General features: G+C 42.5%; 3 protein-coding genes across 3 annotated transcripts in view; 2 read left to right on the top strand and 1 right to left on the bottom strand.

Moving 5' to 3' along the window:
- Window positions 1-6,095, top strand: part of pdia5 (protein disulfide isomerase family A, member 5) — a 35,953-nt gene extending 29,858 nt beyond the window's left edge. Inside the window, exons 16-17 of the mRNA XM_077579321.1 lie at window positions 3,601-3,735; window positions 4,344-6,095. Of these exons, the coding sequence (XP_077435447.1) occupies window positions 3,601-3,735; window positions 4,344-4,424 (216 nt within the window). The 3' untranslated portion in view covers window positions 4,425-6,095. The remainder of the gene's footprint in view (window positions 1-3,600; window positions 3,736-4,343) is intronic.
- A 613-nt stretch (window positions 6,096-6,708) lies between these two features.
- On the top strand, window positions 6,709-10,626 carry sec22a (SEC22 homolog A, vesicle trafficking protein). The gene is made up of 7 exons (XM_077579336.1): window positions 6,709-6,873; window positions 7,587-7,803; window positions 8,032-8,195; window positions 8,293-8,472; window positions 8,548-8,666; window positions 8,728-8,793; window positions 8,867-10,626. Exons 2-7 carry the CDS (start codon window positions 7,622-7,624, stop codon window positions 9,065-9,067), a joined length of 912 nt encoding a protein of 303 aa, XP_077435462.1. The 5' UTR covers window positions 6,709-6,873; window positions 7,587-7,621; the 3' UTR covers window positions 9,068-10,626.
- adcy5 (adenylate cyclase 5) overlaps window positions 10,457-15,132 on the bottom strand; it is a 24,853-nt gene continuing 20,177 nt past the window's right edge. Inside the window, exons 16-22 of the mRNA XM_077579292.1 lie at window positions 14,777-14,952; window positions 13,749-13,769; window positions 13,546-13,678; window positions 12,654-12,917; window positions 12,274-12,478; window positions 12,077-12,201; window positions 10,457-11,374 (exon numbers count right to left, since the gene is read on the bottom strand). Of these exons, the coding sequence (XP_077435418.1) occupies window positions 11,243-11,374; window positions 12,077-12,201; window positions 12,274-12,478; window positions 12,654-12,917; window positions 13,546-13,678; window positions 13,749-13,769; window positions 14,777-14,952 (1,056 nt within the window). The 3' untranslated portion in view covers window positions 10,457-11,242. The remainder of the gene's footprint in view (window positions 11,375-12,076; window positions 12,202-12,273; window positions 12,479-12,653; window positions 12,918-13,545; window positions 13,679-13,748; window positions 13,770-14,776; window positions 14,953-15,132) is intronic.

The following is a 15,132-nucleotide window of genomic DNA, read 5'->3' as shown; positions in this document are numbered from 1 at the left end:
ACAATTATTTGTTCATGAAATTTGAACTCTTCAACATTATTTATGTGTTAACTTAGTAATCACATTAGTTAGATATGATGATATTCTCAGTGATAGTTTTTAAAAGCAAAGACAGTCCAATGTTTTTGAATGTGACTGATTTTGAGTTGACTAAAACTGCCATTTTATATGGGATAGTTCAATATACATTGAAAATTTATGCTGTTGTTTTGTCTATTTCTTTGTCATGTGAGTGCATTGAAAGTACTTAAAAACACGGAAAACCCATGAGCTCCGGGGGGCGAAGCCCCCCCTGTCCCCCCACCAGGGCAATGCCCTGGACCTAGCTGGGTGCCAGCGGCCCCCAGACCACCCCGGCTAAATTTTCAGATAATTTCACTTTGGTCAAATCACATCCCTGCTATAAAAACATGGAACCTACCAAAAGAAAGATTAGAGTCTCTTCTTTCATCAGGAAAAAAGCCATTGTTCAGACTGGCAGCCCAAATCCGATTTTTAGTCTATCCAGATTGAATGTGGATGGCTCTTTTGTAGTCTGAACGGTCACAAAGCGCATGAAATCCGATTTTTGCGGGACGGATTGTAACTACATGCGGGAGTTAGTTTCATATCCGATTTGGACAGGATGCGTCTCAGTCTGATCAGCTCGAAACACTCAAAGTCAGAACAGATTTGACTGTGCTGACGTCACTCTACGCGTGCAAAACCAATGAGCTTGCGCTGTCAATATCCAATCGGTTCGCTGCCCCGCTGGTTCCTCGCATGCTTGGCAGTCAATCGCCTTGACGTCTCCACTACCCCGTCGACTCTTGTCATGCTCAACCGGAAATACAGTGACAGTTTACGTTGCGTTGAAGCCGGTCCTCGCTATACCCCATCAGATCTTCACATGCGCAACCGGAAATAGCGAAATAGTGCCCGGTCATAGCCATAGATATATGGTCGTTTAAAAATAAATAAATAAAAGAAAGAAAGAAAGAAAAATAAAAGAAAACAAGTTAACATGCTTGCGAGGAACGGGAAGTACCTTAAAATCACCCAAAATGGTGGGCATTAAAAATTCACACAAATAAAATAAAATTATCGTAAATTTCCCCAAAACCAAAATAAGAGTACTTTAAATCCCCAAAAGGTCACATTGCTGAAAATAATACTACCTTAAATTCCCCCCCCCAAAAAAAAAAAAAAACGTTGCACAGTATTGTAAATGACCCAAATAGTCGTGGACATTAAAATAAGCCTAACATAATGAAAATAAAAGAAGAATAGCGTAAATAATGCAACCTTAAATCCCCCATACGTTTTGCAGGTTCAGGTTCTACAGACAAAAACTACCTTACATCCCCCAAAAGTTTTACAAATAAAAATAAGACGACTGCAAATCCTGATCAAATTGAGCATGTCACAACAAGATTCAAGTAAATCCCTCCAAAATTGCATCGGTTGGAATACAACTGGCTTAAATCCCCCAAAGTTGTACGGATGAAAATAAAACTACCATAAATCCCCCTCAAAACTTCCAATAGGACAGTAACTTGTAAGTGGACTGATAGCTTCTTGCGCTGTAATGACAGCCCAAGAATTCAATGTCCTTGTAGGACAATATGTCTCCACTAGTGCTGCGTCCCTCCTGTCACACGTAATGCACTGGACTCTAACATATTGACTTGTTGTTCGAGCTCATCCTCCTCCTCTGAACACTATCATCCCCCTTTCCCACTAATCAATGATGACCTCTCCCGGCTGCACCACACTTACTCATCAGACGCTCGCTGAGCTGAGCTCCAGGACAAATATGCAGCATGCTGACTTGGGGGATTTTGTGGTTGGTGTATTTCTGAGCTTGACAGGAAGTAGCGCATCGCTACGCGTTTGTCGCGATCAATAGCGGGCGGATCGATGAGATGATTGGCAGTGCACTCGTTAAGAAGCAGAGTCGTATGACTTCATTTTGTGCTGTCACTATCTCACATTGATTGCTCGTATGTCCCCCAATAAGCTCATTTAATGTTAGTTTGTCGGAACTGCACCCTGTATGACAATATAAAAATGAGACTCATCCTTTATAATTCAATATTTTGGTTCTATGACATTTGTCATTGCAATGTTTTTTTTTTTCTACAAAAAAAACCTGAAAATTCCAAAATATGAAGTGTTACAAGAACAATAGTGTGGAAAATATTTTTGTCTGCCCATAATTAAAAAAAAAAAAAAATCAATCAAATTTCTACGAATTTCTAATATTTGTTGATTTTCTTTATAAACAAAAACACTATGTACAAAAAATCCCCACAACATTTGGAGAAACAAAGTGTGACCAAAAACAAACAAACACCGCCACCCTTTTCGGGCTATTGTGTGCTGCCGTCATGCTTTTGTCCCTTCCAAAATACTGAAAAAGGAGCACAAAGTGAAAGAAAGTGAACAAAAATGACAGCAAAAATAGTGCAGAGACAGAGGTGGCAAATTTAAAGTTGTTTGGCTTTAGCCCCTGATGCTAGCTAGCTAGCTAGCTTCCAACAGGTAAGTGAGCACCAATGGAGCTAGCTAGCTAGCACCTGGGGCTTAATGCCATAGTTTGTGTTTAGCTCTGATGCTAGTTAGCACCTGGAGTTAAAGTCAAACTGTGACAGGCTTTCTACTGTATAGACCTGGATTTGCCTCCTCTGTGCAGAGACTCCTGCGCAATTTAAGTCGTAATTAGCTTAGCTTTCACAATTTCGTTTTTTTTTTTATTGTCACACCTTGTATGACTTTTTACCCCAGAATAGATGTCTTCCAATCAGTGTTTAAATAAACAATGTATGCTGACCTGCTGCCATTTCCACAAAGCAAAATGATGTCTCTTGTCAGCACATGGCGAGCTAAAGCGTTTAGCGCGTTTTCCTCTCCTCAGCACATCTTCCACATCCCCCCGGTCGCTGGTGTGACCGCGCGATATGCGCCGCTCAGCACTCTGAGAGAGCGCCATGGCATTTCAGCCGTCCCGAAAATGACGCCGGGCACGGCTCGACATTTACGCCTCATCGGCGCCCGCCGGTCTCTAATCGACGATACGGCCTCCCGAAATCGACCTTCATTCACATGAGAAGAATCTAGCAGGCTGGACCTTTTAAAAGGCTGTTTTATAGTCATTGTATATCCTTTCTGTACATTTTTACGGTGTTGATCTACCGTCTAAAATGTCTACAAAGCACACATAGTGCTAACATCTGTACCCAAACAGTAAAAAAGAGTCATAAAGGAGCCAAGATGATGGCTACTTTTGTGTGAATCTATGCGTTAAAGGTCGTCTGTGGACGAAGAAGCTTTAACGTATAATTTAATTACACTTTGCAGTTTCACTTTTGCTCCATTTACAGTGGAATGCCACCGCAAATTGATACTGTCGCTCTCTGTTTCTTTTTCAGGCCTTTGTGTAGCGCACTGCCATTAGTCAAACCTATCAATTTGTCGTTCCTCGTCGCAGATTCAGTCGTGTGAATGCTTGTCACTCCCCCCCCCCCCAAAAATTTTTTTTTTTTTAACTTGCTTAGTATTGACATTAAAAGCTGTTCTTTGTCTGACCGAGTGTTCCTGTTTGTGTTGCCTTCCTTTCAGATCGCGTATGCCGCGGTGGACTGCACGAAGGGACAAAACCACGACCTGTGCAAGCAAGAGGGCGTGGAAGGGTACCCAACCTTCAACCACTACAACTACGCCAAGTTTGTGGACAAGTACCATGGAGATCGTGGGGTAACTTTTTACACTTTTAGTAACTTTCTATAATTTTGCTAACATTCCTCTCATTACATTTTCCAAAAGTAAAGAAACAAATGGAGTCAATATATTCCCAAATGTTTCTTTTCACATTTTTGACATTTCAAAATATTACATTTTTTTTGCTGCTACTTTTGGGCAGGCCGTGAAAATAGTGTCGCCCCTAATGTCCAAATTTTGTCAATTTCATATTTGTTTCCACAAATGGATTGTCCCCATGCTGTTTATTATTTTTAGGAATTCTTAACTAATTTAAAGTGTTGAAAATATCTTGAGCACACATCTAACTACAGTATCTTTGATACTAGAACTATCTGGGAAGGGCTGTAAAACTCTGCCTCTGCCTGCCTCAGTTCATGAGAGCCATGCAGCATTCAGTCCCCCTAAGATTGAAAGTCTGAATGTTTTTTTTTTTAAGACAATAACAAGTGGAAACAGAGACATTTGAGTAAGCTTCTTGTTTTGTTTTTTCCTTCCATTTAATTGCTAACAAACATTTGTTATTGTTGTTAAAAAACAATACGCTAAATACATACAGATGAAATAAGCTTATGTATAGTGTGATCTCCTCCTCCTCCTTCCAGGAAGCGGGCTTCATCGGCTTCATGCGCAGCCTGCGAGGCCGTGATCAGGAAAAAGTCCTGAAGAGGAAGGAGGATCTCTAATCATGATGGAAGGCCCATTGGACCCCCCCTCCTCCCCAAACCCCCCTTTGAAGGGCCCCATCAACACTGACACAGGAGACAAAAATGACCTCAAATGTTTTGAATACCACGCTGATTCCCACCCCTTTTTGGTGGGCAGACGTAGTACACTAAACTCGCCTGGACACTGTGACTGATTATTTGACAAGCTACATGCTAATCTATGCAATCCCCATGACAGTGGCAAGGGGGTCCTGGCAGACTTTCTGTACAGAACCGTCTACCATCTTATTTCTGGCTGCTCCGTCAACATGCGACGCCACGGTTAGCGTAGCAACGTGGTGTGACATCAATCCAGGCCAAAGGGTGAGTTTTTGTCTTCAAAAGGTGGCCTTAAAGTAGTAAGAATTAAAGCAGAAGGCTGGTGCCTTTTGCTTGGTTTTCTTTTGTCGAGAACAATGCCAAATATGGGCGTCATCATCTTGACTTTTTTTTTTTAATACTTTTTTGTTAGCCCGTTTCCAAATATGTGAGTGAAAAGGATAATCGCGAATTTTTTATTTTATTTTTTGTCGCCGAAATGTGGTAGTGTGACAAAGAAATGAGACTGCATCAGCCTCCATATTTCGTCCTCCATTTCCAAAAACCACAACAAAAAAATGTGTATCTCTGTTTACTTTTTTTCTGAGGTAAAATCGCAAAGAATGTTGATTCATGTTGTTCTAGAACACATCAATTCGGGAGAGTATCTTTTATCAAATTAACGAGACTGTCAGCCTCGTTAATTTGATATTTTGTGCCCATTTTAAAAGTATGGGGATGAAAAATCTCAAATTTTGCGACTTTTTTTTTTTTTGCATTCCAGAGAGAATTTTTTTGTTTGTTTTGTTTTGTTTTTCTTGATAAACAAAAACACAACAGACAAAAATAATAATTCTGTCATGCAAGTGGCGATAATAAAGAACTGACACTGGCTGATATTTTTCATCTTCACATTTAGAAATATAACAAGTAAAATATGATGAAACCTTCATTGAGAAAAAATATATATCTTGTTGATTTCCTGGATACAAATAGAAAACACGATGTACAAAAAAAAAATTGCGGATGTGAAATGCGACTGGTCAATATTTTTTATCTGCCTATTTCAAAATGTGCTCATGAAAAGATACATATACTTTTTTTTTTCTCCTTTTTCCAGTTTGGGAGATTGTAGGTGTGACAAATTAACGAGACGTCTTACAATTTTCAAATGTTCCGAGCTGCTCTGTAGCACAAGTTTTCATATTCATCATTAAATGATTTGGGTTCTGGCGTGGTAAATTTAAGATTCTCAGGGATCGCGTGACGCAATTAAAGGGAGTGCGTTTGTCGTTTTTCTGTGTTTTTGTTTGCCAAATAACAACAAAAAGAAAGAACATAAGAATCACGCCTTGTCCTATGTGGTATCGTTACCGGAACATTCCAAGCAGGAACGTCTGGTGAGATCATTCCAGTTCGTTGGGAGAATAGGTACAGCATTTGTTTTTTCCCAAAGTGTGTGTCTGTGCGTGAGTGTGTGTGTGTGTGAGTGTGCGCGTGCGTGTCACACTTATGCCAAGAAGTCATTGTTGCCTTTGTTCAATCAGCTGTACACTATCACCCTCTACTGTGCAAATAATAATGATAAATAAAATCATACTTTTTCCTAAATGCCATTTTTTCATGTCACTTGCAAAAAGAATTCATTCATTCTTCCCAGATCTGAGCATAATAAATAACACAAAAATGTTGTTCGCAAAAAATTGTAATTCAGCACAACAGTGTCATAGGTTTTAAACACAAAATTTCCATAGCCTAATGTAGCTTTTTTTGTGAGCAAATGCATTGTTTTAATGTCAATGGGAAAATATGACATTTACAAAGGGAAACTAGGCAAACAATTTAATTTAATTGTATGACCTCTTAAGACAAACTCATGATTTTGTGATGAAATTGTGTTTTCATGTGAAAATTTATCATTTTCATAGCTGTAGCATTTTTGTTGGTAAATATAGTACAGTCTTTTAATAACAAAATAGAACATTTACATGGGAAACTAGACTGTTTAAGCACAAATATTAATATTATGGAGAAAAAATTGCATGGAATCCTTTAAATTAAATAATTTCCCTCGGAAAATATTAACTCTAACCAAAACGTGTAACGTTAATGTCCGAATATAACTTTGTTGTGACCAAACAGCGGCAAACTTACTGAATATATAATTTAATTTGAAAAAAACACTAACGTGTTTGCAACGACGCTGACGATGGCTTGTCATTTTCCCCCACAATGCTTTGCGAATCAGCCACGTAAACCTAGCACCAGTCAAACCAGCTTCATCAGCAACTGATGGACTTGTGTGGCTAAGGCTAATGTATAACTTTTCTGCACATTGACGTATTTCACACGTCTCAAACATCTCTGCGATGCTACTTCATTTCTTCAGGTACCAAACACAACTCAAATTCAAATTTAAACTTGTTTTATACCCGGCAGGTCCGCGTAGCAAGCTTCGGTTGCTTAGCATTTCCTTAGCATTTTCTTAGCATTTCCTTAGCATGTTAACGTTAGTCACACGGAAGCAGCTGCTAATATTTGCAAAGTGGCTAGTCAGCAGCATCTATTAGTGTCATTAAAGATGTTTCAAAGTTAAAATAACATAATTTAACAATACTTAATAGTATGCGGATCTCCGTTTTGTTGTAAATGAACGTGACAATATGGAGCCTAACATGCTAGCTAATCCATATGCTAAGCTTTTTAATGGTTTGTTCGGCTTTCTCGCGTCTTGTTTGTCTGCGTAATTATAAACAACAGTTATTTGAGTTGCTTAAATGCTTTGTAATGTTAAAATTTAATCGCGTGTGGTGTCGTTCGAGAGAGGAGCTGTCCATGGTTGTGACGTCATGTCCGTGGAACATTTTTGTGTTGGGTGTTTTTTTCTCCTCAGGCAAAATGCAAAAGTTGTGTCGTCTAATTGTTACGTGTAATGACATTTAACTGGTTGCCAAAGAAACGAAATCTACAAGCAAGTTTAAAAAAATGAGTGTAATCCACACAGGGTTGTGAATATGCAGGACCCTATTTTATTTTTGTCATACATGTTAACAGATATTTTTGAAAAGTGACAAATTTACAATATCGTCTCCTTCCCTCTAGGATTAGGACGCGCGTCGCTAAATTATCTCGCTGAGATGTCAGGTGTGCTGTTTGCCTCGGTGGTGCGTGTGGCCGATGGCCTGCCGCTGTCGGCGTCCACCGACTACGAGCAGGACCGAGACCTGCACGAGACCAGGAAGCACATGAAGGCTCTCTCCAAGAAGCTGCCACACTTCCCCGACCGATGCACCTTCAGGAGCGGACCCTACAATGTCAAGTATGCACTGTAACCTTTGAGGCGTTCAGGAATACTCAGAAATGCCACGATGCACTAATAGTTGATATTATGTCTTAAAGTCTTTTTTGTTTTTGATTTGAGTTCCTATTTTATTGAACTCAGCATTAGTGAAATGGTGGCAGCCAGCCATTTTGTGAACATTCTTATAATGTCTTTGGACATGTTTTAATACCCACTTCGTATGTGTGCGTTTGCGTCTGTGTGCAGCTTCACGAGCGCGCTGGGTGTGTGTTACATGATGGTGTGTTTGTCAAGTTACCCCAGCGTGCTAGCCTTCTGCTTCTTGGATGAACTCCAGAAGGAATTCATCGTCACCTACGACAGCAAACGCGTGGGAGCCGCCATCAGGCCGTACTCCTTCATACAATTTGGTGAGAGCCTAGGCTTCGTGTGTGTGTGTGTGTGTGTGTGTGTGTGTCTGCCACATTGTGTGTCACCCTGACGATATGCTGCCGCCGCCACGTTCAGACATGGTGATCCAGAAGACGAAGCATCGCTACAACAGCCCTCGCTCCCTCTCCACCAAGATCAACATGGCCGACATGCAGACGGAGATCAAGCTGCGTCCTCCGTACCAGCTGACCCACGACGACCTTCAGGGCGTCAACGGCTTCTCGGCGCGCTCCTCCGCCATGTACAAGGGCATCGGTACCACACGTGCCCAGGCATGATTAATGGATCAGCACAGATGCACTTTTAAGTGTTTTTGATGTCGTTGTTCAGCTCCCACGCAGACGTTGGAGCCTCTGACGCTTCCTGGCATCGTGTCTTGCGTCCTCAGCGTGCTGTGCGGCGGGCTCAACTTGCTGCGAGGTGTCCACGCCATCGAGAGCGTCCTTCAGGTGAGATTGCCGCCATGCGTGTTTCCTCTTGCACAATCTTTTACTTTGCATCTCCCGGCAGAACGAGGATGAGGATTTCAGCTACGTCATCGCCTTCTTCCTGGGCACCGCCGCCTGCCTCTACCAGGTTGGCTCGCGTGCTAAGATGCTACCACGCTAATATGCTAAGTTGATAACACGAATGTTCCCGTGTTTCTCAGTGCTTCCTCTTTGCGTACTTCTCGGTGTGGAGGAACGTGAAGTCGTTCCTGGCCCTGGGGCTGGTGTGCGTGTGCAACATGTACCTGTTCCAGCTCAGGAACCTGTGGCAGATCCTGTTCCACGTGGCCGTCGCCGCCTGCATGACGCTGCACACGCACCTCAGGCAACCCCTGGGCAAGGCGCCCGACTATAACGTCTGACTGGACCCTGAGCGCCAGAGGTCAGTGATGACATCCGACTGACTGACAGACTTGAATGCAACACGGGGGCGACTACGGAAACATCTTGATGACCGTGAACACACCATAAGGCGACAACGTGACGCCACGTGAGCGACTATGAGGACGTCTTGACGATCCTGAACGCACCATGAAAATGACATCGCCAACATCTAAACATGCTGGATGCATCACAAGAGCGACTGACGACATCGGATTACCCTGAACGCACCAGAAGAGTTACGATAACTTCCGACCACATCATGGAGGCGACTGTGATGTCTGACAACCCCAAACACAACACGAGACAAATGACCACAGCGCCTTTTACAACACTCATTCACTGCAAGCCATTTTAAAGATTTCACTTTTGCAAGACCCACAAGATGTTGGGTTCATATTATTTACATATCTCAAATCTACTAAATTAAAGGCTCTCTCTTTTCACAAAGAAAAAAATGATTAGAAAGAAGATTGGTAGGTTTAAAAAATGCAGCGGCTTATCCCAGTGCACTCACAAACTAAGCTGATCTCACGTCTGAAATGGTGCACTGCTGCCATCTACTGGTGGTTGCGTGTCATTTAAATTGTTTCCCAGCTTGAAAATTACAGTGGGGGCAGCATCAGACCCTCTCCCCAAAACATGGCAGACAAATTCCTCGTCAATGGCAGTGAATGAGTAGTGAACCCCAAACACGCCTGACAACAGAAACCACGATGACAGCGGATGAACTTGAATGCACCATGAAAGCTCAACGCCAGTATGTGACCACTCAAGAGAATTACAAGAGTGATGATGTCCAACAATCCTGAACACAACTCACGTAACTACATTTTACCTTCAACGCCACGCAAGAGTGTCATCTTGACGGCCACATCAATCAGATGACGCTGAACAACGCAAGTGACTACACGACCGAATGACCCTGAAGGTGACACACTACCCCTGAACACATCTCAGCTGGTTTGTTTTTCTAAACCAAAAATGACTTGAAAGATGAACTCAAGAATCTGAAATGGCAGTTAAGTTTTTTTTTTCTACTATGCAAAGCTGCCTGACACTTATTTCTCACTTTGAGACGCTTTATTTATTTACAGACTTATGTGGATGTTTAAATAGTTTTTTGGGGCTGGGGGAAGGAATTAAGTTGAGCATCCAATCAGAGCTCACAAAAGCCTTTTATCAATATTGTAGGTGTGATGTCATCGGGCATCTAATACGTACACCACCAATTAAAATGCAGGTGTACCTAATGTTGTGGGTGCTTAGTGTATTTGCTACAGAAATGGTGTAAATGGCATAAGGTGTTCAATGACAAAAGTGAGTTACCTTATCAAGATTTAGGTTGTAGAAGAAAAAAAAAAATGCACATCAGGCCTTTTTGAACCAATTGTAGTGATTTGCTGCCATCTGTTGGCCAAAGAGTGAACAGTCTTTAAATGAGACACTTTGCTTGTTTATTACTTTATGTCAGCCATTCATGAAAAGAACAATAAAACATCTCCTTTATACTTTGTCGTATAAAGTCACATTAATAGCATCCGGACTGGCGTATTTCCCTGATTTTACTCGTTCTGCTCTCTTACGAAAAATACTCCAAAATAACTCATCCAGTTGAAATTATCTAAAAATCAACATTGGATCACAATGTTGTATTTAAAACTGAAAAATGTAACAGAACCAGCTGTAGTGATGAATACTTTTAGTGGAAAGTGATGATGTTAAAAGGCCTCAATTAGACATTCAGTGGGTCGTACCATCGTGCGGGGGTGCTCCATTATTTGGCGGGCTGTCACATTGCCAGTGTTCAATTCATCTAAATACATAATGTGTTTTTGTACAAAATATAGAATTTGGCGTTCCAAAGTCAAAATAGAAAATGTCCAAAAGTTATAAAAACCTCTGTTACTGACATCTTTTTTTTTTTTTTTTGCTTCCAACTGGACAGCATAAGGAACAGGAAGGTGGCCGCTCACGATGCGTTTCAGGAGCTCAGAAGACGTCGGACTTTGGCTCGTTCCAAATGTCGGCGAGTTAAGATTGGCTTCTTTGGTCTCAACTTCTTCTCTACGTCCTTGAGTTGAGGGGGTGGGCGGGGTTCAGCTTCCCGGCAGTCCAGCGTGGCCCCTTCAAGGTCCAGGGGGGAAAAAAGGGCGTTAACTGCTGTTGGAGGGTCCGCTGTTGAGGAAGTAGGTCATCATCTCGCCTTTGCCCTTCACCGTCACTACACCGCGGTACTCCAGCGAGTAATTGTAGGAGTTCAGAACCTGGTACAGGTCGGCTGTCACCTGAGAAAATGAAACGAGTCGGTAAGACTTGGAAAAACAAAGATTTTGGCGCTATGCTGTCAAAATTTAATAAATATAGAAGCAATGCATCTGAACATACACAGATTGCTTTTTTTAAGATTGTCCCTGAAGGCATGAAGTGTGTTCAAGTGCAGATGTAAATAATTCTAAATTTCATGCGTTCAATCACTTGTGCCGTAAAATAAATAAAAGATTTTAAAATGTGATGCATTTGGAACGAAATACTTCCTCGGCACCAAAGCACTACTTTCAAGTGAAACCCTCAACTCACTAACACGGTGCCAAAGTTTTACCTTTGTCTGAATGTAAATCTTCAACGTAGCTTCTTGGTGCCAAAGCACTACTTTTAAAGTCAAAGTCCTCAACTCGCGAGAACATGGTGCCAAAGTTTTACTTTTGTCTAAATGTAAATCATCCCACCAACGTAGTTTCTTGGCACCAAACCACTACTTTTGTCTAAATTAAAATCCTCAACTTAGTTTCTTGGTACTAAAGCACTACTTTTGGCTCAGTGGAAATCCTAAGCTCACCAACTTGGTGCCAAAGCATCACTTTTGTCTAAATTTAAAAGTCCTGAACTCATTTCAATCTAGTCTCTCTGCACCATGATGTAACCAAAGTACTACTTTTGTCTAAATGAAACTCCTATTTACAGCATCTCCTCAGAATGGCGTTTTGGACCTGTATCTTTTCGGGCACGCCGGTGCTGTCCATGCGGCTCGCCACGTTGACCGTGTTGCCCCAAATGTCGTACTGAGGCTTCCGGGCTCCGATCACGCCGGCCACCACGGGGCCCATGTTCAGACCTGACGGAACGCAACCCAAAAAGGCAGCGTTAGCGTACTTGAGGGGAGCGCGGGCGCCCGGCAGCTCCTCACCGATCTTCATCTTGAAGTTGTTGAAGGAGTGCTCGTTGATGTACTTCATCTGCTCCATGAGGCGCATGGCGTAGTCGGCCAGGGCGCGAATGTGCGAGCGGCCCGTCTTGTCGTAGGTGCACGCGTTCAGGCCCGACGCCGCCATGTACGTCGAGCCGATCGTCTTGATCTTCTCCAGCTGACGGAAGTTGTCCTCGCTGATGATCTGCCGAAGTTTCAAATGTTCTGTGACCACCGCTCCTATGTGTTTTTTTTTGTTTTGTTTTTTTTACAACTGCGCCTGAATGCATCACAACACTGGAGCGTTTTGTGTGTTCGAGTTCAGGTGCGGTTTAAAAAAAAAATAATAAATTGCATCGGCATCTTTTCATTTGCGTCACCTCGTCAAAGTCGGCGATGATCTCATTGAGGAGCCGGAGGCACTCGACACCCTCGTTGTTCCCCTCCAGCTCCACGTAGAATTCGGAGAAGTTGCTGATGGAGGCGAACATGACGGCCACGCACTCGCACGACTGGTAGTAGAGCTCGTCGTTGCGCCGCTCGCGCTGCAAAAAGTGCGCCGCCACGTCCTTCGGCAGGATGTTGTGCAGCAGCCGGCGGTTGTACGCCTGCAGCTCCTCCATCGCCTCCTTCTCTTCCGTCGCCTGTGCGCAAACACGCAAGACTGTCTTTTACAATTGCGCCTCAACGCATCGCACGTAGCGCATTCAGTTTCGGTACAATTGTGTGTTTTCACAAACAGGCTTTATCACTGCACCAGGGAACTGAACTTGTAGAATTTGCGAATGCACCTCAATGCATCACATCTGGTGTATTCAGTTGTGGAGAGATGCATTCAGGTGCAGTTGTAAAAAAAAAAAAAAAAAAAAAAAACTTAAAATAAATGCCTTTGGGTACAGTCAAAAAGTGATTAAAAATAAAATATATATTTGATGACTACTATATACTCCATCCTGCATCACAGCTACATTACAATCACATAAGAACGTCTATTTTAACGTTGCACTTGAACACATTGCTTGAAGAGTTTTGTTTTTTTACGAAACAAATGCACCAATTAGAACAACTACTTCAACAAATTACATTTCGAAATAACTCATTTACAACTCTTCCCGAATGCATCGCATCTATTTAACATCCTGAAACTGACCCTGAACACATCGCATCAGGAGAATGTCTTTTGTACTGCGTCTGAACACATTCCAGGAACTTCTATTTTACTTTTGTCCAACTACTCCTAAAAGTTTGACATTTCATTTTGGGCGAGCTGACCTGCAGCTTCCAGAGGAAGTCGAGTCTGGCCGTGGACTCCACCTGCTGGGCGTGCAGGTAAAGCGCCAGCACGAAGACGGTGATCACCACGGGCGTCATGATCTTCAGGGGCACCTTGGACTCCACCACGCAGCTAAAGGAGACACACACGGACAAGGTTTTAGGATTTGTCTCGGCAAAAGACGACGACGTGCTGATCTCACCTGGTTCCATTCACATGCTCGCTAATGGGGGACAAAAGAGAAGAAAGGTCAGACCTTCATCTACACAACAAACACACAAGACATGCACACAGAGGCGGGGTTCCGAATCATTACCTATTCACTGTATATTAAGTTACTAAATAAAAAAGTAGTGCTTTGGCACCATCATTGGCTCATTGGCTCCCAAAAACGTATAAATATGTTCTTTTAAATGTTTTAAGTGTCCCAAAGACATATTTATACGTTTTTTATGTTTGTTTATGCTAGAGCATACAGAAGGCTTTCATGTAGCCTCTCAACTACGCAAAACGGTTGAAGCAAAGGTAGTTAGTACAAAAACGGCCATCAGAGTAGAAGAGCTCAACCAGGGCCATAGCTGATTTACTCACAGTTCTAAGCAGATTTGTGAATAATGATGAAATTTAGCTATATTCTAATGCTAATTGCTGTAAAATGGAAAACAGAGCAATAGAACACAATATTTTGTGGGCATTGCAAAATCAGTCAAAATCCAGTAAAACAGCCGGCAGCGAAGGGGATTGCTTCAATGAAAATGACTGGGAGTGAATGAGTTAGGCATGTTTGTGCAGAGAAACTTAGTTGATGTCTACTGTAGGAGATTCCATTGGACAAAGGTAATGTTTTTGCCGCCATCTTGTGGCATCTTGGTGCCGACAAACTATGTTGAGGTGAGTTCAGGAGCTTCAGTTAGACAAAGGGAGTGCTTTGGCAGGGTTCTGAGGAAGTTGAAGTGAGTTGAGGAGTTTTATAGATAGAAAGTAACTAATGTGTGTTGGAGATGAGGAGCTTTGTCTAGACAAAAGTAGTGCTTTGACACCATCTTGTGAGGAACATCGTCTAGACAAAAGTAGTGTTTCACTGGTATTCTTGGTGCTGAGAAATGATGTTGAAGTGAGTCGAGGAGCTTCATTAGAGATTCTTAGCAGCCATAATAATTCAACTATTGTATATTCTCCATTAAAAAAAAAAAGCCTCGGTGGCGACATACAGTAGGAACGAGAACTCACGCGGCGTTGGCCACGGCGAGGAGGTCGCGGTTGTCGAGGAGCGCGACCCGCGGCAGCTCCACAACCAGAAGGTAGAGCAGCTCCATGCACAGCATGAGCACGAGCTTGCCCAGGCTGTGAGCCTGCAGGAACACCGAGCACGCCAGCAGGCTCAGCACCACGCACCACGAAAAGTACTGAGGAACACAAACGGGCAGGGAAACTCGTTTTTACCACTGCCCATGAACACGTCACGTTTAACTTTTACAACCTTACCCGAATGTGTCACATTTAGGAATTGTAGCACAAGTGCAACGTGTCATTTATATGACGGTGCCTGAACACTTCACATAAAAAAAAAAAATGAACGCGTCTTT

The sequence above is a fragment of the Vanacampus margaritifer genome, chromosome 11 (genome assembly GCF_051991255.1).
Source record: "Vanacampus margaritifer isolate UIUO_Vmar chromosome 11, RoL_Vmar_1.0, whole genome shotgun sequence".
In the NCBI taxonomy this organism is placed as follows: Eukaryota; Metazoa; Chordata; class Actinopteri; order Syngnathiformes; family Syngnathidae; genus Vanacampus; species Vanacampus margaritifer.
This window is presented reverse-complemented; position numbering and strand designations above follow the sequence as displayed.